Source organism: Hydra vulgaris, chromosome 12, assembly GCF_038396675.1.
Source record: "Hydra vulgaris chromosome 12, alternate assembly HydraT2T_AEP".
Taxonomy (NCBI): domain Eukaryota; kingdom Metazoa; phylum Cnidaria; class Hydrozoa; order Anthoathecata; family Hydridae; genus Hydra; species Hydra vulgaris.
Window position 1 is genome coordinate 14617501 of NC_088931.1, and position 25000 is coordinate 14642500.

The 25000-nt window shown below is 27.9% G+C and overlaps 1 protein-coding gene and 1 long non-coding RNA gene across 4 annotated transcripts; both read left to right on the forward strand.

The window, feature by feature from the left end:
- Positions 1-7744: 7744 nt before the first annotated feature.
- Positions 7745-8759, forward strand: LOC136088486 (uncharacterized). Its single transcript, XR_010642205.1, has 3 exons — positions 7745-7862; positions 7980-8159; positions 8311-8759. It is a non-coding gene; the product is annotated as an uncharacterized LOC136088486 (long non-coding RNA).
- A 6656-nt stretch (positions 8760-15415) lies between these two features.
- On the forward strand, positions 15416-18800 carry LOC136088485 (uncharacterized). Of its 3 annotated transcripts, XM_065812291.1 has the most exons (7): positions 15416-15895; positions 16493-16732; positions 16945-17021; positions 17147-17352; positions 17429-17768; positions 18078-18170; positions 18465-18800. In XM_065812291.1, exons 2-5 carry the CDS (start codon positions 16713-16715, stop codon positions 17468-17470), a joined length of 345 nt encoding a protein of 114 aa, XP_065668363.1. In that variant the 5' UTR covers positions 15416-15895; positions 16493-16712; the 3' UTR covers positions 17471-17768; positions 18078-18170; positions 18465-18800. The 3 variants fall into 3 exon arrangements, with proteins under 3 accessions (XP_065668363.1, XP_065668362.1, XP_065668364.1); XM_065812290.1 differs by lacking the exon at positions 18465-18800 and having other exon boundaries at positions 18078-18449; XM_065812292.1 differs by lacking the exons at positions 16493-16732; positions 18465-18800 and having other exon boundaries at positions 15423-15895; positions 18078-18448.
- Positions 18801-25000: the final 6200 nt, after the last annotated feature.

The window sequence follows — 25000 nt, forward strand, 5'->3', positions numbered from 1 at the left end:
TATACAGATGCGCATGTATTTAACATACATATACGCCTGCCGAATAAACATGTGGGGGAGGGGTCCTTAAAAACGGGAGGGTTGGAGATTTTTCTAAAATCTAATAAACGAAGGAGGGGGGGGCGGGGTGTGTGGGTGGTCTTAATAAACGCGAGGGTTGGAATTTTTAAAAAGCTAAAAACACGAAAACACTAGAAGAAAATTTAAAAACTCAGAAGAACAACCTAATCTTTTTTTGAAATTAAAAAAAAGTCTAATAAAAATATCAAAAAATAAAAAATAATAAAATAAGTTTTGAATTTTCAAAAGGGGTTGGAAAAATAAAGAAAAATTAATGAGCGTTCCTCAACGAGGGTTAATGCAGTTAACCCTCGTTAAGTTTACATCATTGGACTTCCAGCCTTTTAACATTCACAGATTCAATTTCTTTTCTTAAAGTCACGGTAGTGAAGTTTGATTGGTTGATTTATCAAGTCAAGGCAGCGAAATCTGATTGGTAGATACTTAAATTTGTGGAACTGTTGATTTAAATATTCTCATTAAAAACATATCGTTGCTTTATATTTTTTGTTAACATAACGGTACCATCTCACTAATTATTTTGATAACATTTTAAATCAATATACAGGTAGTTAGTTAAAAAAATCTTTATATTTAACTAATTACTAATTAATTTACTTAAATAATTTTTTTTTTTTTTTTTTTTTTTTTAGTTTACGTTGTTTACATGTCGTGTAATATAAGCATTTACACATCGAATCTGGAAAAAGATCATATCGATCTTGTCGCCAGAACCATATAAAAATTACAATATAAATATAATATAAAATTACACAGGTAGTTTATAACAAAATAACAATTCAAAAGGTTTGAAATAATAAATGGTTAAAATGATATCTCAAAAATATTTCAATATATTATCCGTTGAAAAAATAATATTCTTTAACTTGTCTTTAAAAACAGAACAAGAGATAGATGAATCTATATTAGGCTGGATAATTTTATTCCAGAGATAAGGTGCTCGATAATCTATTCAAAATCGATTAAACTTTGTTTGAGAAAAGGGTTCTTTTAAATAATTATTTCGCAAACTATATTTATTTTTTACTTTAAAGGTAAATAGCTTTTTTAAAACATTTAATAATGGGTCGTTCATACAACAAAACGTAAAACAAAAAGTATTATACAAGTTAAGTTCATAATTTATAAATTCTTTTAATAAATTCGTATTTTTGAATAAAAGTTTTGTGTTTGAAAAACGATTTAAAAAATATATTTTCGCATGGCATGTTTCTGATAGCGGTAAAGACGTTGCAACTTACTTTTACCTATACTTCCCCAGGCAATATTTGCATAGTTTATATAGCTATGAATAAATGAGTAGCAGAGTTGTTTTAAATTATCGATATGAGTTTTCCATGTCATATTTTCGTCAAGACAAATACCTAGGAACTTTAAAACGGAATCTTTTTTTTATTTCTACTTTATCAATATTAAGTTTAGGTAAATTATTAGGCTATAAAATGTTTTTTTGTTGAGAAGTGGAAAAGAATCCACTTTGTTTATACAAGAATTTCATAGAGATTTCAGAAATAAAAATGGTTTCAAATAAAAATGAATTGCTTAAATTTTATGTACAAAAAGCAACAATTTTTAACTAAAAATTGAAAATGTCGTTTTTTATGACATTTTGCTTGCAATATTTTTCTTTAAAATGTTTCAGTAGAAAAGATTATGAATTTTGAAATCACTATAAAATTCTGGTTCTATTGAGACCCAGGTTGATATTATTTGAAGAAAAATAAAGTTCACTGATATATGGAGCTAGTGTGTAATCAAGGGTCACCTTTTTCAAAAATTAAATAAAACCAATGACTTTTCAGTTGCTTTCAAACCAAAGTTTATCTGTTAATTATATTGGAAACTGGAGATACCAAAAATTTACCAAAAAGTTATAGACCTAGTCTTAAGAATAATACAACTTACGATGCAATGCTTAGTCTTCGACTTTTAGACTTAAACTAATGCAACCTTGAATGCAGCAGTACTTTACTTCATAATAAACAAAAAATTCTTTGACCTCTTTTGAAAGTCTTTTTTTAGTTGCTAATATTTTTCTGGAATCTCTTTTCCATAATTGAACAAAATTCTGATTTTCATATTCCTTTGTAAAATTTTGCAGTGATGCAAATGAGTCAAATTTTTAATTTAAATAAAAAAATGCTGAATTGATAGCCTCCATTTTTCATATGTACAGTATGAATAAATGTTAAGTTTGCAATTAACTTATAATAAATTTGCAACTTATGTCAACTTATGTAATTCAACGTTTTCACTACTGTAACTTTATGAGTTTTATGAGTTTACCAATGTGTCTAGCATCATTTTAAAAATCAACCAATCAAACTTCGTAGCTGTGATATCATAAATCAACCAATCAGACTTCGATAACTTACTTTATAAATCAACCAATCAGAGCTCACTTCCGTGACTTAAGGAAAAGAAATTAAAGCAACGGTACCGTTGCAAGAGCAAAAGCGTTTTCCTAATTTAATAGAAAATTCCTCTAAAAGCAGTTTTAACAGAAGGGTATCGCATGGTTAGATTTTGGCGTTAACAGCTTTTCGATAACTAAATTTACTCATGCCGTTAACTAAATGGAGACATTAGAGACGACAATACGAGACAGTACGAGTTTATTTTATCTAAGCTGCGGCGTCCCGGTTTAAAAAAATAACGTTATGTGACATTACGTGGCAGCAACTTTTGTCCCGATTGAACCAAGATGTTACCACACTTTTAAAAAAATTGTCCCGATTGACACGTTACGTTCCAGGAATAACGCGACGTTCCGATTGAATAACCTCACTCAAAATTTGGTGCGGTTATGAACCAAGACGAACCAAGAATAACGTGACAAACCGTGACGTTTGCCCGGGTACCCGTTGACAGCCTTAGTTATGATATGAGCCAAAGGTATGTAAATGTATGTATGTATGTATGTATCACTGATCTTAAAATATAATATGTTATATTTTGAGATCAGTGGTATGTATGTATGTATGTAATTAAAACTTGGGATTCTATTATGCGCATGCGTTAGCTGCAAATATATAAATATCATTATTTTGATTAACTGTGTTAAACTTTCATTATACAGTGCTTACCAATTTGCCCGTTTGCTTGTGTTTTTTTGTTGTTGGTAAACTTGATCTTGTAAAATAAAGCAAAATTGATCACAAATGAACTTGATTGAGTATTGTAATTATTAGAATTTAAAGTAGTAAAATTGCTTTACTGGGATCAACAAAGCTTTGTTTTTAGCGAAGTTAACACATTTTATTCATTTATATTTTAGGAGAACTGAAATTTTTGTAAGATTTTGGTAAGTTGTTAACAATGCTTCTTTTTATCTTTTCAAAAAAAATAGTCTCTATTACCAGTCATTTTTTTATTAGAACATATGTTTTTAAATTGGGTAGGTTTCACGAAAAAAACTCCGTAAAATATGCCGAGTAATCACCAACAAAAACTATCCAGAATATGTAGAATATGTGGAAACCTTTTAGGAAAAGTCAGTTTAAAAACTGACAGTAAAATAAATCGAATTTATAAAGTTTTTGGAATAAATGTATCAGAAGTAGGGATTGCAATCCCGGGCATGAATTACGATCCCGGGATTTCGGGATTGAAGTAAATAAAATCCTGGGATCCCGGGATTTTATATAATGTGAGATATTTGCTAAAAAACAGAACTTAATACTGCATATATGAATATACTTTTTGATGTTATCAATTTTTTATTTAATTTCATTATGCCTTAATGACTTAAATTAATTTTCTATGGCGCCTTAAATTGTTTTAATTGTGTAACAGGCAGCAGGTGTATATAAAGATCTTAAAATAATGCAGAAATATATATACGGTACCTTCCATATTATGTTTTAAGATAACAGACTTTACAGAATAACCTTCATCAAATAATTGGATATGTAAATAACATTTGAACATTTAAAGTGTATTTGACTAAAGTAACTAAACAATCAAAATTTCAAAATAAATTTGTAAACATAAATTTTCTTAAATTTGCCTACCGATGTAGCTGCTGTAGCAACAAGCTACTTTGTAAAAAATAACATAATAAGTTGTTTGTTAATATTGAGAGACAAAAATTAAAGAAAATCTTTATTTTATATTTATAAATAAATGGTAGCTAAATAATAAATGTAAAACAAAAAAACAATTCATATTAAATGCATATTTTATTTACAAACTTTCTTTTTTTGTCTGAAAATATGCCCGGAGGAATAGAAGAGCATTTAAGGTTTGGTCATTTAGCCTACTCCTTATTTTACTTCCCAAATACCCAGCTGCAGAAAAAGCCCGCTCAGGTTCGATGCTTCTCGGTGGAATAGATAACAAATATTGGTATACTAATTCCAAATTATGCCCCCGGTTTCCACCATTTTCAAACAGATGCATTTCTTTCTTTATGATTGACATTAAATTTGAAGTTTGTGTTTCTGGTTGAATGGCTTTCATGCTTTGTGCAATTTGCTCTTGTAACTTTTCTCTTAAAGACAGGGAGGCTCGAACTTGTGATTCTTCATTTCTAACGACAGCCATTATATTTTCATCAACATCGATACTTGATTTTTCTAAATTATCATTTTTAAAAGCAGCTAGTCTCTCAATAAGTTTTTTTATCTGCTTCCTAATAAGGGTTTTAGGAGGAACTCCAAAAATTTTGCAGACATTTGTTTCATCATTCACAGCATCATATTTTGGATTTTGAAGGTATTTTAAAACACCAGAAATTTCTTCACATCGTCTTTTTTCCATTCTTGTTTTTATAGCTTGGAACATTTTATTAGCAAAGGGAGATTGTTTTTGAGCAATCTGCTGGAATAAAAATATAAGTACTGGATCTGCAGTGCATAGATTAGCATCTCTTCTGCATAACGCATCTACTGCTAATTTGACAGGTACTTCTATTATTTCCAAAAGAACCACAAAATCACTTTCGTTTAAGGAAACTGGGTGGTTTAAGTCAATTAAAGCTTTCTGTATACATGTTTTTAAAGCAAGGAAACGCTCTAGCATCGATAGAAGAGAGTTCCATCTTGTTTTGCAATCCAAAATGAGCAAAAGCTCGCTGCCTTTCTCTTCTTTGACATATTTTTGCAAGACTGCATTATTTTTTGTCGGGGATCGTTTAAAAAGAACAACTACCTTACGGGTTTTTTTCACTAGTTCATTGATATTTTGTTCATTGGTGAGTAAATCCATATTTGCTATCCCATCATTTGTTGGGGGAAGAAAGCCTAATCCCATTTCCTCGTCGATATTTTCTTCATCTTCGTGATCATCTGTTTCATCAACAATATCTTGAGTTTCCTTCAATGGTGCTTCGGTGTCGGACATTGGCGTAGAACTTTTTTTATAAAGAACATCACTAACTGCAAGGTGAATTCCATGGACTAAACACAACTGGTGTTCAGCCTCAATAATTTTTCCCACACGAACCATTACATTTTGACCATCCGTAACAATAGCAACAATGTCTGTATCAATATTAACATTATGCTCCTTTAGACGTGTTTTTAAAACATCGATACATTTCTTAGCATTCATAGACCCATATACACGAATAAGACCCAAACTCCAGTGCTTATTTGGGATATGCACATTAATATTCATGTATCTTTTATTTGTTGTAGAGGTCCATTCATCAAAGCTCAGAGAAAATCGTGTTCCCAAAGCTTTATATTGATAAATTTCTTTGGAAATTAACTGTCTAATATTTAAGCTGTAACTCACCACTATCCTTTTAATTGAGTTTGCTGACTTGGGCAAATTTTTGAAACCACTGGTAATCAGTAATTGCCTTAAATCTTTTGATGTTATAAATACATTAAATGTTAGCCCATCTAAAGCTGTCATTCGAGCCAGTGTTTCGTCTAAGGTTTTTTTTTTTTTTGGATGCAAAGTAACTCGTTATTCTTCGTTTCGTAGGAGGCTTCTCGTCGGTTCTGGTATCATTCAACTGTTGACTCGAACTAGGTAAATTTTTGTCGGCTGAAGTTACTTTCAAATTATGCTTAGTTGATAAGTGCGTATGAAGGTCTTTTGTAGAACCACCCAATGTTTTCAAAATAACACCACATTTCTTACATTTTGCTGCCAAATTATCCGCAGACTTCAAATAATGTGACCACACTGAAGTTGGGTCTTTATCTTTTTTGTGTAGAAAAAATGATGTTCCCTTTTCACTGTTTTCATTCATGTTTAGAAGGATATTTTTTTTAAGGTGGTCCTATACTAATAAAATCAAAATTTTAAAAATACACTCATATTTTATAATTTTCATATAAGAAATAGTATTTTATACTTAAAGCACAGCAAAGGAAAAAAAAATTAAAAAAATTTTTTTTTTTTTGGTCAAAATTTTGGGACACTAAAAATGGACACTAAAAATGAACTACGCGCTGCGATAAACAGCCTGTAAACTATTAATGGTATGATCATAATATTTTCACAGCTTTTTAATATCAGATGATTTCACTCACCCTGCCAAAATTAAATAATTTAAAAAAATATTGAAGCTTTTGTAAGAAAACCGGTTTAAGGCCTAAAAAAAATGCCCCGAAAAGGCTTAGAACCTAGACCTTATTATGAGAACCAGTTAACTAACATGAATTCTTTTAATAAGGTGAATGTGCATATATATAATAAACAACTCCTGAAAATTTCAACACAATCAGACAAACCAATCTCATGATATTTATCACAGCGTGCAAAAAACTCATATATTGAGAAAAACAATAATAAAGATTTTTGATGAAATAAATTTTTTTAATATATAAAAAGGTAAAAAAATTATTGAAAAATAAACGACTTGAGCATTATTGGAAACACAGAAAAAAGAAAAATGTGAAAACTCTAATATTTGAAAAACATTTAACCAAAATAGAATTATTCAATCAATGAAAAAAAGCTTGAATATAAAAAGGTAATATACAATAACATATGTTACAAAATACAATAACAGCCTTAACATAAATTTAACTTAAAAAATAACAAAAAACCAATATCTAAAACACTCCTGCTTCATAAGATGCACCTTCACTTTCATTTACTATATCTGTAAAACCTTTTCGTTGTGCACGAAGCAGCTTACTTCTTTGTTTTATTGGGTCAAGCGACTTCTTTTTCATCATCTTTATTCTTTCTGCAAAGCAGCATTATATTAAAATTAATTTCTTCAGTTATTCCAAAGTCATTGCAAAAAAATGATGCCTCAAGCATTAGTAAACATTATTATTAACATATATTGCGGTAAACATTATTGCGGTAAACAACAAAAGCAATAAAAAAGTTATTATTTCAAAACGTTCAAGCGACTTAATAAACTCAAGCAATCACTTAACCACAAATTCGCTCAACAATTTTACAATTTATCTTTTTAACGCGAGAAGTCTTGCCAACAAACTTAACGATTGTTTTTTATACAATAGTCAAACAAACCAGCCTTAATTTGTGCTTGTGAAACTTTTTTCAATTATAAACTCCCGAACTCCATGGTCTATTCAAAAATTTATTCCATTTATCGTAAAGATAAAGCATAAACAGGATAAACCTGCAAAGCAGCATTATATAACTCGTTATAATTCAGTATAGTTACCAGCTTTGAACATTTTGTTTTACAAAATAATTTAATTAAGTTCAATCCACTGATCTATATTATAACTGGATAGCGCATCTCCTAATAAAATATCGTAATTTTTGAAGCCAAAATATTTTCGCCAGCGCCATATTGGGAGGACCCACGGAGAAATATTATTTAGTTAAAATATTGTTAGGTGAACAAGCTATTTCTTTATTTTGGTGGTTTAACTTTATGTTTTTTTATCTAACATAGATAGAATGTATGGAAAATTATTATTATTTTTTTTCAAATAATGATAAATATTTTTCAGAAAAATAATTACAATGTTCATTCTATAAATGTCTGGAGAAAATTCCCAAAAGCGAGGGACACAGTGTATTGCATTTGGTTGCCATAAAAGAAAACATTGTGACAGTAAAAGAAGTGATAGTGATGGAATTTCTTATGATGAATCATCTTTAAAACGAAAGTTTCCTAGAACATTTCATAGGTGACTTTCTTAATTATTTTTAAAAATAAAAACATTTTAAAGTTTATTGACCTCTGTTAGTTTGCTTGCAATGTGAACAAATGGATTTAAATAAAAGTATAACAAACTTAATAAAATATTAAACGTTATTTTTGCTACCAATTTTATTCAGATTTCCTTCAAACACTGAAAAAAAAAAAGAATGGACCAAAATACACCGTCAAGAATGAAGTCCAAGTAGTAGCAGTTTGATATGTTCTGATCATTTTTTAGAAAAAGATATCGACAGAACTGGACAAACTGTTAGGTTAAGGGAAAATTCTTTTCCTAAAAGATTTTAAAAATTCCCAGACCACTTAAAAAAGGTATATAAATCAAATCAAATCAAATCAAATCAATATATTTTCACTTTAATAATATCTGTATATATACAATCGTGCGGGACATTTACAAACAGTTATAAACTGATGACGCGTAAAGACCTATGATGGTATAAATATAGCATAATAATAATGATAATAATAATAAGTAATAAAAAATAAATAAAAATAAATAGTAATAATAATAGTAATAAATAGTAATAATAATATTAAATACAGTAATATAATAAGTACTATCTATATATTTTACTATATATAGGTATATATTTTACTATATATTTATCTATATATATTATAGTGATTATCATACGGATAATGCAAAAAAAAAATATATATATATATATATAAAATATAAAAATCATAACAATATCAATAACAAAAAATATAACAGTAAAAAGAAGGAAAGAAAGGAAGAAGAGTCAAAGAAGTAGAAGTCATAGGAGTTTTGTTGTGATCCAGCATTTTTTAAGCATAGAAAAATTGAATATGAATTAAAGAAAAAGAAAAAAAAAAAATTGTTATAGAGAATTAAGCGGGACGATTGCATAAAAAATAGTTAATTGTTTATTTATTACATGTTATATGGTTTAGTAGTGCCACAAATTTTAGAGCCATATAACTTTACAGGATGATGAAAATAAGGGTACTTGATTGTGACTAAATGAACATTTATATATTTTTATGTTTTATTTTTATGTTTTTATTTTTATTTTATGAGTTTTATATTTTTATTTCTATTTTATGGGTTTTATATTTTTATTTCTATTTTTGGTTTTATATTTTTATTCTTATTTTTATTTTTATTTATATTTTATATAATCAATTATGTTTTTATTTATTGTACAGGTTTGTTCAATATGTACCTTTTAGTTCTTAGTTACCCTATGCAGTGTGCTAGAGGGTTTATAACACAACTGTATGGTAAGCAGCTGAAACATATAATAACCATATTGCTATTGTATGCTTTAATTTTATAAATGCTGCATGAACTATTAGCTAAGCTCTGTGAGTAAACACAACTTAGAGGTTCCTTCTAGTTTGATATCAAATTTGAAAATTTTATAACTATATATATGTATATATATATTTTTGTTTCTTTCAATATTAGAAAATGAAATAGAGAAAAGTTCCTGTTAATAGATCAACTTTTGAAAATTTTGAAATAAGTGATTTTAAAACTAGTGTTATACCTATCTCCATGAAAGTTGGCTCCCCCAAAAAAATATATAATTGCAGTTTAACTCCAGAAAAAAAACAGATCGTAGAAACAAGATAATTGTGTCTTTGAAAAAGAAGGTATAAGCAGAACAGCAAAAATCTCAAATGAAAAAAAAGATAACATCTCTTAAATCAGTTGTAAAAAGTCAAAAACAAAAAACATCATCAAATTGTGAAGAAATGCTATTAAAAACATTTTCAGAAGTTCTCAAGCTCTAACCAGAAGAATGATAATGTGTAAAAATCATGGTAAAGGATTTAAATATTCAGAAGAAACCATATCCTTTGCACTTACCCTGCAGTTTTATTCAAGCAAAGCTTATGATTATGCGCAAAAAATATTTAACTTTAATTTACCACATCAAGCACAAATTAGGAAATGGTATGGAAAAGTTTCAGCAGAACCAGGTTTTACAAAGCCAGCGTTTGCAGCGCTTAAATACAAGGTTATAGAAGCTGAAAAGTTAGGATCTAAAGTTGTTTTGTTTGATAGCGAAAACAATGCAATATCATGGAAATATATAGTTTATCTTCAAAAACTGCAAAAAGATGAAGGATTACGCTTTGGAAATAAATTAAGACTAGCCCATATTAATTGGAGGCAGCAAAAATTAAAAGTAAATCTTGCTGCTCAGGCAATTAGTTCAAGTGTAGCTAATGCAATAGAGTTCTGTTGCAAAGACCTTAAATTAATGCAGTTTCAAGGTGATGCAACAGTTAAATTTATTAGAATATTTGATAGATTGTTTGACATTTTGAACTCAAGAAATCCTTTTGCTAAAGGTTATAAATCCGCACTAAAAATGAGTAATAAGCATATATGGGATAAATTTCTTGATGAAGCATATGATTATATTTCAAACTTACAAGACTCATCTCATAGATTGTTGCATACGACAAGAAAAACTGGGTTCATTGGATTTTTAATAGCTATAAAAAGTATTAAGCAGGTTAAAATATTTTGTAAAGTTATATTTATATCTGAAACTTTTAAACTTGGTTCTAAAAAACATGCTCCAGAATCCAATTTTCTTAAAGTAAAGGACAATGGTGGTCTTATGAAACCAAAAAATATTATTACTGTTTGTGAAGAAACAGAAAAAAAAATTACAAGAATGCTAGCAACAATTCCTGGAAAACTGCCACAGTCCAAAAATATCCCAGAAGTTATATCTATTTCAGTTTTAGAAAGTTTAGGATCTGTTATATTTAGAGACTTGCATGAACATATGTTTGATACTGTATTAATGAAAACCATGTTTTTAAATTAATCAAAATAATTTCTCAATGTTATTGCAAAGTCAGACTTAATGATCTGGGAAAAAAAGCCACTGAGAAAATGTCACAGAAAAATAATAGAAAAATATTAAGTAAATTGGTATTATTTAATCATCAATAACTACAACTTTTACAAACACAAACTATCTTATATCATAAATAGTAACATTATATATATATATATATATATATATATATATATATATATATATATATATATATATATATATATATATATATATATATATATATATATATATATATATATATATATATATATCAATCAATCAATCAATCAAAATTTATTGACAGGCTCAAGGCCCAATACAATAAATATACAATGGGTAAAATAAAGTGGATTAGAATAAAACAAAATATTTAAATAAAATAAAGATAAGAAATTAAAGTGTTATATATACAACTCAGCTCTCCATTTAAACATCAGTGGAGACTGCAGGAACCTGTCTGAGTTAACAAACATATATATATATATATAATCTATTATTAACAACAATAAATAGAGTGCTGTTCAACTTATATACTTTAATAAAAAAGTTGAAAAGATTATTTACTTACTTTTAGGAGTATTATATTTTCAACTTGTACTTATAATCATAGTTTTTGAATATCAACATAAGAATCTAGATAAATTATCTAAAGAATACGATCATTCGTTAGACATTTTACAACAGATTTTTACTATTTTGTTGATATTGCCTTTTTTCCTTCTAATTAGTAGGTACTTTCAATCATTTTCTTTTCTTCTTCTTTCTTTTGGTTTCTTTTCTTAGAATTTCAAGCGCATCATAACAAATCGTGGGTCCTCACAATATGGCCGCCAAAATATTTTTTCGGCTTCAATTTCGATATCAGAGATGCGCTATCCAGTTATAATATAGATCAGTGGTTCAATCCTGCTATAATCCCGAAAATCCCGGGATTTTGTGTTTAGAATCCCGGGATTTTCGGGACCCAAAAACGTCCGGGATACGGGATTGCAATCCCTAATCAGAAGATTCTCAGTGAAGTCATCCAGAGAAAATGTGCATGAAGTGTTACACTTCTCTTAGAAACATCGAAAATAGAGGCTGTAAAGTTTTCAAAGCTCTAAAAATTTGGTAAAATGTCTAACAGTCGAATGCAAATGTGTTTTTGGTATTCCTGGTCGAAAACCTCTATCTAATGTTAGGCGACCAGGAAAAGTTAAAAAATGGACAAAAATTCATATAAAATCATTTCTTGATTCATTGCCTATACAAGAAGATAAAGAAATTTTAACAGGACTAAACTAAATCCACATATACTTTTACACATTTATCAGATTTGTGGGGAAGTTATGAATCAGCCTGTCATGCTAAAGAACTGTCAACACACATTCTGTAACTTGTGCATTTTATCAAATATTAAAGATAAATTAGAAAATGATTCAAATTGTCCATTATGTAAAACTAACATCACAATTGACAGCCTATCATATTCTGTCCATATATCTGAAATTATATAACATTTAACTATTATATGCAAGATTTGTGACAAAAAGTATTTTTAAAAGACATAAATTTTTAAAATCACGACTGCAGAAAAATATCAAATAACACCATAAATGAAAACGACCAATAAAAGAAATAAATGAATAAATGAATAAACCAATAAATGAAATAACCAATAAATGAATAAACCAATAAATGAATAAACCAATAAATGAATAAACCAATAAATGAAAACGACCAATAAAGTATAAACAGTTTTTACCAAATCACTGACACAAGTGAAATCTCACGAGAAGTCAATAATGCTGTTTTACATATTATTAAAATAAGTTGAATTAGTCTAAAACATCTGCAATAGAGTTTTCATCAGGTGGGCCTAGGGTAAGAAATATGTTTTAACTTTATAGCAAGTTAAATAGTGTTTTCTTTTCTATTACACTAGATATAATTGTAATTATTAAAATAGTAGTAGTATTTAAACTTTATTATATCATTTTAATGTAATTTATATTTTAAGCAAGAATAAATCAGTTTGATTTAATATAAAATATAATTTATAAATATAATAATAAAATATAACTTATAAAAAATAAAAAATATTATTTTATTTTCTATTTAAAGTAATGTTTTGTTTAATTTACAGTCACTTTGTTTCGTTTCTGCTCCCAAAGCTTATAAAGATAGCGCAAACTGTAGTAATAGCTCTCTAAGAAAAAGAATTATTATTGGAACAATTCAACCATACAGCTGGTAGTTCTCAGGACTCTAAAATATGTCAAACAGCTGTAATGTTAAAGTCATATGATAATGATGAAGCAAATAAAATTTTAAATAAAGCCAATATTGCAGTGGTTCCCAACCTTTTCTAACTCGTTCCCCAAATTATATATCATAAGATCTCCATGGACCCCTTTACTTTTAAAAATTATTACAAGGCGAACATTTTAATAATGTAATTTTTATTCATCAGGACAACATTTTATTCAAGGTATTTTTTAATAGAATAGACTATCTATGACCCAAAAATATTTTATCTTAGTTAATATATGATACAAAAACTGGTCAATGTGAATTCTGGCACTGCTTACCAGCAATTAATATCTGAAAATCTGGTTTAGTTTTTGATAGAACACATCTAATATCTGCATCAATTTCAAGTCTATTTCTTTTTTTGATTTTTATAGATAACATGGCTGAAAATCCTGCTTCACACAAATATGATGTTGAAAAAGGAATAAGGGCTTTAAGTGCAATTGTTGAACACGATGGATATGAATTCCTCATTTTCAACCAGAAGTTATTTAATGGTGTTATTTTGAAGTGATCCTTAGCAGTGGTATCATTCTTTAACTCTATAAATTCTTCTTGTGCTTCCTCATTCACATTTTTCACATCACAAGAAAATGGTGATATAATTACTTCACTGCTCAAAAGGTTCACATCGGGAAAATAGTTACCAAATTCATTAATCAAATTATCTAGGTGACAAAGTATTTCTATCTTTAAAACTTCGGGAAGCATGTTATTTCCAATTACGCTATTTAAATTTTGAAACATTATCAAATTTCCATTATTGATTCTAGTCTTATACAGTTTGAGCTTTTCAATAAATGCCTTCAGTTTATCCGAGTGTGTAATGACATTAGCATTTTTGCCTTGAAGTTGCAAATTTAACTTGTTAAAATGACCCACAATGTCCACAAGATAAGCAGTTGTTATTTCAAAATTGTCAAATTCAAAATATTCTACCAGTCCACTTTTCATTTGACATAAAAATTCTTTCACTTCGTTTCTAAGCTTGAAAAATCTTTCCAAAAAATTTCCAGCAGAAAGCCATCGCACTGAAGTATAAAACAATAACTTATTGTGTTCAGAATCTAGGTCAGAACAAAATTTTGTAAAAAGTCGAGTGTTAAAAGCAGAAGATTTAATATGATTCACTAATTTGACCAATTGATTAAATACAGTTTTCAAACTACCTGGCAATGTTTTGGTTGCCAAAGCCTGTCTATGAATAAAACAGTGTACACCCACTACATTTGGAGCAATCTCTTTTATCCTAGTCTGCAATCCAGACTTACAACCCATCATGGCAGGAGCTCCATCAGTAGTAATTCCTAACAAATATTTCCATTGTAATTTATTGTCATTGAAAAACTGTTTTATAATTTCCATAATATCAGCTGTTTTTGTTGTTGTTTCAAGGAAAGAAGAGAACAAAAATTCTTCTTTGAATTTATTATTGTGAATATACCTACAAAATACAATTAATTGTGCCATTGAACTTACATCTGTGGACTCATCCAACTGAATAGAAAAATATGGTGATTCTTTAATTTCATTAATAACATTTTCTTTAATATTTGATGAAATTTCAGTTATCCTTCGTTTGACTGTAGTATTTGATAAAGGTATATTATCTATCTTCTTTACAGCTTCTTCTCCAAATAATAATCTAACGATTTCTTTTGTACATGGAAGTATAACTTCTTCAGCCAATATGTGAGCTTTTTTCTTCTGTGCTATTATATATGAAACCTTATAAGATGCTTCTACTATATTCTGTTGAATTTGGTGAATAATCCCAGTTTTATCCAACTTACACCTCTTCAGTGATTCAAATTTTCTTTTGAAAAAATCAGAATCTTTTGTTCGAAGATCAGGATGGCACTTATTCAAGTGAATAGCAAGCTTTGAGGGTTTCATAGAGTCATTTCCTTGTACTTTATAAAAAATAATACACTGTGGGTAGCAAATGGTTTCTTTTAGCATGTAGGTAAAACCATATTTCATATATTCATCTGAATATGACCTTTTTTTACTTTTAGACATCTAAAGAATTTAACAAATAATATAAAATAATGTAATATATTAACTCGAGATTTGTATAATTCATTTGAGAGAAGTATATTCTCGACTATTCAAAGAAAATAATACAAATTACTTTCTTTCAAACCAATTAGTTAGGAAAAATATTTTTACCATATGATAAGATAATTTTATATAGCATTTAAAATTTACGGATGTAAGAATAATATAAAGTATTTATTGTTTCAGAGTGGTCCGCAAGTCATTGACGGTTAACGTCGAATTAGCTTACACAGATTTTGTGCAACATATGTTGCCTAGCATGAATTACATTTTGAATTTAAGAATTATTTTTTTCTTTAAGACAGAAAAATATCAAAATTAAAATTCAATAACTCAAATTTATTTTGAATTTACGTTTACCTTGTGGTCCGTTTCAAAAGTTCATATGGACCCCCAGGGGTCCATGGACCACCGGTTGGGAACCACTGCAATATTGGAAGAGTGAATTTAAATGCAGAAAAAATGGTTGCTTTAAAAGCTGATATGGGTATTCCTTGGAATAATTGAAAACTATGGCTAGGTAAATATAAATATGGAACTTAAAATACTTTTTGTAATTTCGTTTATTATTTGAGAAGGTGTAGTTCATTTTTACAATTGTTTATAATTGCAAAACTTATTGCTTGTATATTAATATTGTCGGTGGTTAAATTCAAAAATATTAAAGCTATTTCAAACAACAAACAAAGAGTTGTTGCAAAGGAATGGGCTGGAAATGATTTAGTTGTTTTAGATGGACCATTTACATTTCAAAATGAAAATAATAATGCTGTTTTTGAAATTAAACTAACTCCTTGGGCATATATCAACGACCTACCACAAAATAAAGAAAACATACTAAATCTTATGGAAAAGTAATAACTCGTTAATTTGAGATATTTTTAGTAAACACTTAAATTCATAAATTACTAGAAAAATAAAAGTTAATCTTTATACTAATTTGTATAAGATAAGTACATATATATATATATATATATATATATATATATATATATATATATATATATATATATATATATATATATATATATATATATATATATATATTTATATATATATATATATGTATATATATATATACAAACTTATATACAAATTTAAATGTTAATATTTTAAGGCTTAACTTACTTAAACATGGTGGGATTATAAAGGATCAAATACATATAAAAATTGGTGGTGATCATGGAGGCGGTTCTTTTAAAATGAGTTACCAAGTTGTTAATCAAAATCAGCCTAACTCAAAATCAAATAGTTTTGTGTTTAGTACTTTTGAAACAAAAAACTATTATGTCAAAATGAAAGTTGGACTGTCTAGATATACACAGCAAGTTGATTAGATGCAAAAAATGGTTTGGAAGTAAGTTAATATGTCACACCACTCACTGTTAATATTTGTTCTGAACAATAAAATATAATTTTTCAGAACAATTCAAATTACTTTTTTTTCTTGAGTTTTCACACATGTTTGGGTGGGTACTTTGTAATTAGTTTTAGGATGTTATTACTGTATCAAAGCTGTAAAATATTTATTCTTTATAAAGTCTTGGATAAAAAATCTTTTTTGTTTAGAAATCACCATTGTTGTGTTTTTATGTTTGGAGATTACGATTTTCTGTGCAGTGTATATGGAATCACAGGAGCTAGTGGTAAGTTTTTTTTCTACTATGAAATAAATAAATAATTATCCTAACAAATCTATTTCTGCAAGTGAATTATTTTTTTAAGCAGCTGTACAACACATTATTTATTCCTTTTTTTCTTCATTTCACAGGTCGGTACTGTTGCCTCTTTTGTGACATAACAAAGGAAGAGATCAAAATAACTCCTGAAAATCAAAAACATAATGTTTCACATAGAAAACTTTATTCTTTAAGAGATAACTTTGAGTCTTTTCAGAGTTTTGGAGGAATTTTAAAGAATGTGAAGCTTTTCAACAATGTTATTGATCAATCTTTGTTTAACATTCCTCTGGATCAAGTAAATTAGTTCTTTTTATTTAAATAATGCTGTTATACTATAAAATTATTACAATTGTTTTTATTAACTTTAACAGGTTGCAGTGCCTGCATTACATATATCTCTGGGATCTACTTAAATAATTTTATTATATTAAAAGACGAGTGTCATTTAATTGATATAAAACTTGCTGGAGAACTTGCATTAAGAAATAAAACTATTGGTAAAGCAGAATTTGACAAGTTTATTTTCATGCATGTCCAATCAAGTCTTTTGAATAGTGTTATCACAGATTATAATAGTGATATAACAAACTAGACAAAGTGTCAGGACCATGCATTCAAAAACTAGATAAAATATTGAAAAAAAATAAATTTGAAAGACAAGCCTATCATGGGAAATATTTTGTAGGAAACCATGTTCACAAAATGCTTAAGGTAGTTGTTTTAATACTATAAATACATACATATATATATATATATATATATATATATATATATATATATATATATATATATATATATATATATATATATATGTATGTATATATATATATATTTATGTATGTATATATATTTATGTATGTATATATATTTATGTATGTATATATGTGTATATACAACAAACTGTTTTATTATATATAATAAAAAAGTGCATTGCATAAAATAATATATTTAAAGCTCAATGTTTATAATGCCTTGATTTATGAATTGATTTGACTTTTTTTGATATTTTTTTATTTATAGCATCAACCATTGCTTGACTTATGCAATTCGATTCCAAAGCTAGTTGTAGACCTTGTTTTTATAGACACTGGTGTTCACTTACTATCTATCGATGTGAGCCAGAAATTTAAAAAGTTATTTTCATATTATTCTAAGTGTCATAATATTATGAATAGTTCACACTATTTCAAAAATAATGATATTTAGGAGCTTGGTTAAAATTTAACTAACTTTTTCAATTGTACTCTTGTAAATTTTTCTCTTGATTGTAAATTGTAATACCAAAGCTACCTCTTGTTATTTTTACAGTATGATATTATTGAGTATTATTTTTCTTTATGTATTGTATTATGGCAAATCTAGACAATTTTTAGATTTACTAATTAAAAAACTCATTGAATTTTATAGATTTACATGGCCAGATACTTCTGTAAAACCTAAAATGCATATACTTGAAAACCATCTATATCATGTATACATGAAAACCATGCATAAACATGTATATAGTTTATTGAAAATTGGAGATTAGGAATCGGTGTGTATGGTGAACAAGGTGGTGAAAGTTTACACGCCGAATTCAACAATCTTAATAAATTATTCTGGCATATGAAAGGTTGTAGTCGGCTAGAAAGCACTGTTAAAGAACATTTTTTAAGAAATCACCCTAAAGCAAAAGATATAAAGCCAATTGTAAAAAAAAGAAAAATGAGTTTATAAAATTTTACAAATATTCTTGTAAAAGAATTTTAAAATTAGTCGAAAATATATTATAAATTTTAAAAGTTTAAAAGAAAAACAAAATCCTAATTTGAATTTCATTGTCAAATTGACCTTATTGATTTTAACCCTTAAGCATAAGTAAGCTGACCTTAGTCAAAAAATAAAATAATTTTTGCCTAACGTTATATAAATTATCTCGATTTAAAAAAACGACTGGTGAAAATGATTAACATAAAATTTTTCCTTACGGCATCAAGAATAAGAATGTTTTAATTTTTATCCAAAAAATTTTCAGTCGCAAGATATTTAAATAATTGAGGGAATGCTGTTTTTTTTTCACCTAAAAACCTAAATATTTTAAGCAAAAAAATGTCTTACTTTATGACTTATTATTATTATTTTTTTAATTTAATAAAAAGCTTATCAATTATATAATTTAAATACTTTTATTTTTTTGATTGCGAGGACTAAATAGACATTAAGAAAGGAAATCAATCACTAAAGTTTTTAGTTTTTACGGAAAACTGCTCCGCCATTTTTTATCATTTTTTATATGGTGTAATTTAATGCGCATTCCCCAAATAACATCCTACGCTTAAATCACCGTGATGTATGTATGTATGTTGAATCTTTAGTTTTTTACAGCAAAGATAATTAACTTAACAAAGTAAAAACTTTAAAATATTCACATAACACGTACAAGAAGTAAATATTTTAATTTATTTTTGTAAACAGTCTTAAAATTTCTTGTACGTGTCAATGGATGAGGAAATATAAGTGCATTGTTTTTGCTGTTAACTTACGGTAAATAGAAAGAAACTTTGACTCATGATTCAAAGTCTTTAATGAGGAAAAATACTGAATGTATCTTTGGTTTGACACTACCAATGGGTAGAGAAATGAAAAAATCTCCAAATGCATCAATTTTTTCTTCAAATCTTGAATTCAATTTATTGCCATAGCAAGAAGAGACTACTGCATCAAACCTTTGAAGTGTTTCGTTGATTAGTAAGGCTTGGAAAACTGCACCCTTTTGAGCTAAAGTTTGCATAAGGTCAAGGTTTTTTACCATTTTGTGGCAGTCATTCCCAGCAAATTGTTCACGGTGAAAGAGCTGTTGCTAAGTATGCAAGGTTTCAACCAATTACTTGACTCTGGCCAGATGTTAAGAACTTTGTTTAAATGGATAACCACACCAAGTAAAAGATAATACTCTATCGGTGGGATTAGATCCAAAATGAGTTTTGCATCCTCAAGTGCTAAAATTGGTTTATGAATAACATTTCAAGTTTCGTTGGCAACCTTAACATTGATACATGCTGCACTAATTTCCATAAATAATACCTTTAAGAAATTAAATGAAACTGTATTCAGAAATACTTAAACTGCTGTCAACCATGTACATGGAAAGAAGAAGAATGTACTTGCAGTTCACAAATGGTATTGGCTAACTTCATGTCATAGAATACTATAAAGTTGAATTACCTATCCGAAGAAGAGACAGCATGAGCTTTACATTGTTGTAATATTCTTGAATTTCTTTAGCAACTTTCACAAGTAGTCTTTTAATACTTTTATCTTTAGAAGATTAGGAAGTTAGAAGGCGCTAGCTGGGCGAAGAGCTTTTTTCCTCTTTTGTTTCAACGGAAGAAATTTCTACGAAAACTAATAAGAAACCAAGTCCACCATCAATTCTTAGTCTAACCACATGCTTGGAAAACACTTTTTGTGTCAAAAAGAAATCTTTAATGAGATCAATCATATTCTTACAATGTGCAACAAAACCTGTTGATTTTTTTGAGTCAGAGAATGTGAACACCATAGATGTTTGGGTAAAGTGGTCTTTTAAATTCTATTTCCTATTTGATTCTTGGTTCAAAAACTCTTGTTGATGTTATATGATTTATTGCCGTTGTCAGTTTTTTTTTCCTCTGTTAAATAAGTAACTCAACTTGGACAGGATCCTTTGCTGTTACAACAAGGACACCTTTGCAATGCTGCTTGGCATTAGAAAGTCATAAAAAATTAAAGTATTGTTTTTTAAGTAATTTTCTATTCAACTTCAAAACTCAATATGATTGTTTTTTACCTGAAGTAATTGGTAATGGTTTTCCTTCATTTGCATAAGAAAGTTTTACTGTCTTGTGAGGAGAAGTTGACAAAACTATAAAATTCTCACGAACGTGAGCTGTAGAGCAATTTTGGGCTGAGCTCTTATCAATGAGATAGAGGCAAATAGAGCATCTATGTTCAGACTTTTTTTTTAAGATTTTGCTTCAGGAAGAGGGTGTTTTTCAATTAAATTTAGAAGTCCAACTTGGCAGTCGCTGACACTGCCTTTAGTGGCAATTTCGACAGTTTTAGTTTGAAATTCAAACAATCAGGGAAAAGTAACTTGCAACCCTGCATGACAATTTTTAGGGGCAGTTCAACAGGGTCACATAAAATTTTTGGGAATTCTAGTATCATTGAAGTCAAAGTTTTTGTTATAATCATTTTGAACTTTTTCAACTAAAGCATGAGATCGAAAAAAATGAGAAACGGAATCCACTTTCAAAATAAATAAGAATGCAATAATTTAATTTACTATAGTAGTTGCCAAGAAACATAAAACAACATAAAATGTGACTTGTGACATAAAATGTGATTTTTGTTACATTGTAAGCAACAAGTATAAATATAAACTTGCGGACAAATATTGCAAAAAAATTTACGTTCAAGAATGATAACATCAGAAATTTATATTCTATCGCACGCTAGACTTTATTTTTTGACCTTACTTAGCTTTGTGCCACTATGCTAGAAAAACTTTGGAGTATAATTTTATAAATCGGTATAAATCGAGAAAGGCTAATTTTGTACCAAAAAGCTCAATCTACCAAACTGCCCACAATTCCGGTCCATCGAAAAGTATTAAGGTATTTGCAAAGGACGTTTGCGTAAAACAAGCAAACTCTTAGTACAAAATTTGCTAAAAACATGGTAAATTTTAAGCAAGAAAATGACAATAAATGTTTTATAATGTAATGTGCGATTATATTTTTTAGAAATAAAGAAAATTTTTGAAACCAAAAAATTTTATTTTTTCATTTTTTTTCAATTTAGAAACAGTGTGGCTTTTTTGGGGCGTAAAAAATAGACAACTGTTTGTTTTTCTTATAACTCCATGCAAAAATAGACATTTTAAAGTTTGTTTTAATGCAATTGAACACATGGTAGAAGCCACCGGGTGGAGTAGGTGTGTGAGGGAGAAGAGTAGGCTAGGGGGCACGCCACCCCTTTTTTTTATATAAAGGGTCATTTATTTTTTAGAAATTTCAAGATATAGAGGACTTCTTTTTAAAATTGACGTTTGTTCCCCCCTACTTTGAAACCCGTGTCGTAGACTTATAATATTGTAGACTTTTTGTTTAAAAAATGCCTAAATTTTACTAACATTTTTAGTAAACTTTAAGGTAAACACATTTTAGAAATGTATACTAATATTAAACGTTTTAGTAAAACAGTTATAAATAGTCAAAATAAAAAATAATTAGTTTTGGAAAAAGGAAATCGAAAATTTATTTTAAAGTGGTTCAGGAAATGAAGAATTTCTACATTTTGTTATTATATAAAAGAACTCTTAAAACTGTTTCCAAAAATAAATGAGAATATTTATTTCTTGTACATGTTATGTGAATGTTATAAATTTTTTATTTTGTTTAGTTAATAATCTTAAGTGCTGTAAAAGTGTAAAAATTTAAGAATGTTGCCATTTTGTCAATGAATGCAGTAAACAAAATTTTGAAATGATATTTTTTTTAAGGATATAAGTAGATGATTTGATTTTTTACATTTTTGGGATCCTATAATGATGAGCTTTTTTTGGCAACTTGCAGTTTTTGCTAGAATAAACAGTTTATCATTATCCAATCAGGGGTGATTCTAGAAATAAAATGAGGGGGTGGGTGGGCTTAAACCAGGCGCTTCAAACAGTTTTTCATCATTTCAAACAGTTTTTCATTGCAGAGTTGATTCTTACGTAGTGAGTCTTCAATTGTTTGGTACATGAAAAATCTTAAGTTGATTTTTACTTAGTGAGTCTTCAATTGCTTGGTACATGAAAAATCTTAAGTTGATTTTTACTTAGTGAGTCTTCAATTGTTTGGTACATGAAAAATCTTAAGTGTGCGACATTAGACATTTTTTTCATATTTTTACTGAGAATAGTACCGTGACTACTAAACTACTTTGGATGATACTTTGGTCCGTAACTTACTGAATTCATTTATGCTTATCTGTCAAGATTTTAATTCTGGGTTGGTGCAATCAGCAACTTTCAAATAAAGTTTTGATTGCATTTAGGTTTCAGTTTTTTTGCATTTATTTTTTTAAGGATTTCAAAATAAGTGAGGCAAAAACATTTTCACGAATCTATAAATCCCTTCTTGGAGTAGCACGCATTTTTTTTTTTTAATTTCCATGATACGTTTAGCCACAAGTAAACTGTGATTAAATTAACGACAGACAGTTTTCCTGTTTGGTGAAATCAATTTGTTAAAGTTGCCATCTATTATTAAAGCTGCTTCAGAGGTCTTATTTGGTTGTTGAACATGCCTCAAATTGATAATGAGGCTTCAGAAGTGTGGTTTGATTATTAAACTCATTAAGCTTTTTAATTTGTTTTCAAAATAAATATTTAAAGAGAAATAGAATCATCGGAGCATCTTTCCAATAAGTGACCTAAGTGATCATATTACATCAAGATTTTCTTCAAAAAACTATTTATAATTTTAATTCATCTTTAATTTCAAATGTGTAATCACGTTTGAGAAGAAATGTCAATGATTTAAAATAAATCACTAGCATATTCTACACATTTTTGAAATAACGGATTACTCAACCATTCTTTATTGAAAAAAGGTGGCATTTTAAATTTTTAATATTTGTATTTATTTAAATAAAAAAAACAGGAATACAGTTTTATCCAAACTTTTTGACAATATTTACAAAGTACAAAATTATCAATATTCACATAGTACAATACTGTGAGTAATCACATAGTACAGCTATTTTTACAAAAAGAAGCACCTAATAAAATTGTTTGTATTGTTAACAATGCTTTTAAACCTATATCAAAATAGAAACCTATATCAAGCTAGTCAACAAAGTTTTAATTAACATTACTAAATCAGAACTAGTGGCTGTATCATTAATCATGCTGAAACACGTTTCAATTTTTTAGGAAAAATATTTATAATAAAAAATTCTTAAACATTAAAATAAAATAGTACTAAAATAAACTTTTTTGTTTTTATTTTGTTTCAAAATTGTTAAATTTTGGATAAAGTATCGTGTCGTCAATGCTGTTTAATAACAACAAACAGGTGGTACGCTTGCAAATCAGAATCATTTACATATTGAAAAAAGTATGTTTACGATTGTCTAATTAGTGTCTTCTGACACTGGTGTTTCATGATCTCATAAAAGATGCTTAAAAATGCTTATCACTATCTTTATAAAAATTTCTATATATTTTTATATATATATTTCGGAAAAAAGTTGGAAATTTTAATTGGAAATGCTTCAACTTCTGAACAAGAATCTAGTAATGGCAGTCTAAAAAATGTAAATATATTATTAAGCCATTATTGCTCAATCACAGATTTAAAAATTGTCATTTTAAGCATAAAAGTATAATTATACATTATACAAAGTTTTATAAATTTAATTTTTAATTTATTAAGAATTATTTGTCGATTTACTTAGCTTAATTATTTTGAGCGCTGACTTCAGTTTTCATCTTATATAAGATTAAATAAGAATTAAAATTAATAAAGTTGAATATGACTTTAATTTATAACATGTCAACACTTAAAACAATTTCCTTCAGACATTTTTTTAACAATTACTAAACCTTTAGACTTTTTTTTGGGGGTGTATAAACTACTTTAAAACGAGTTTTATTATTTCTCAAAAATTATGGTTATAGATGTAAGGTAACGCTTAAATTTTTTTCTTGTCAATATAACGGCAATATGCCATTAGAGTTGAGCTAAATCACGTTAAATGGCAAGCTCTAAGACGTCCGCAAACATGAAAAAGATTATTCTTTCAGTTCAAGACAACCTGCCCAAACGCAAACCCTCAGTCTATGCGTGCACACTCACTGTGCCTATGGCTATATAAATCAGTCGATGTATATACACTGCGATGATTGAGTGAATATTTTTGCGGCATCGTTA

What these genes read in the sequence shown, in the direction of transcription:
- LOC136088485 (XM_065812291.1), top strand. Translation starts at nt 16,713, where the DNA reads ATGCAAAAAATGGTTTGGAA. An exon ending in TGGAATCACAGGAGCTAGTG is followed by an intron (nt 17,022 to 17,146) that starts GTAAGTTTTTTT and finishes TTCATTTCACAG; the next exon opens with GTCGGTACTGTTGCCTCTTT. An exon ending in TTAACATTCCTCTGGATCAA is followed by an intron (nt 17,353 to 17,428) that starts GTAAATTAGTTC and finishes TAACTTTAACAG; the next exon opens with GTTGCAGTGCCTGCATTACA.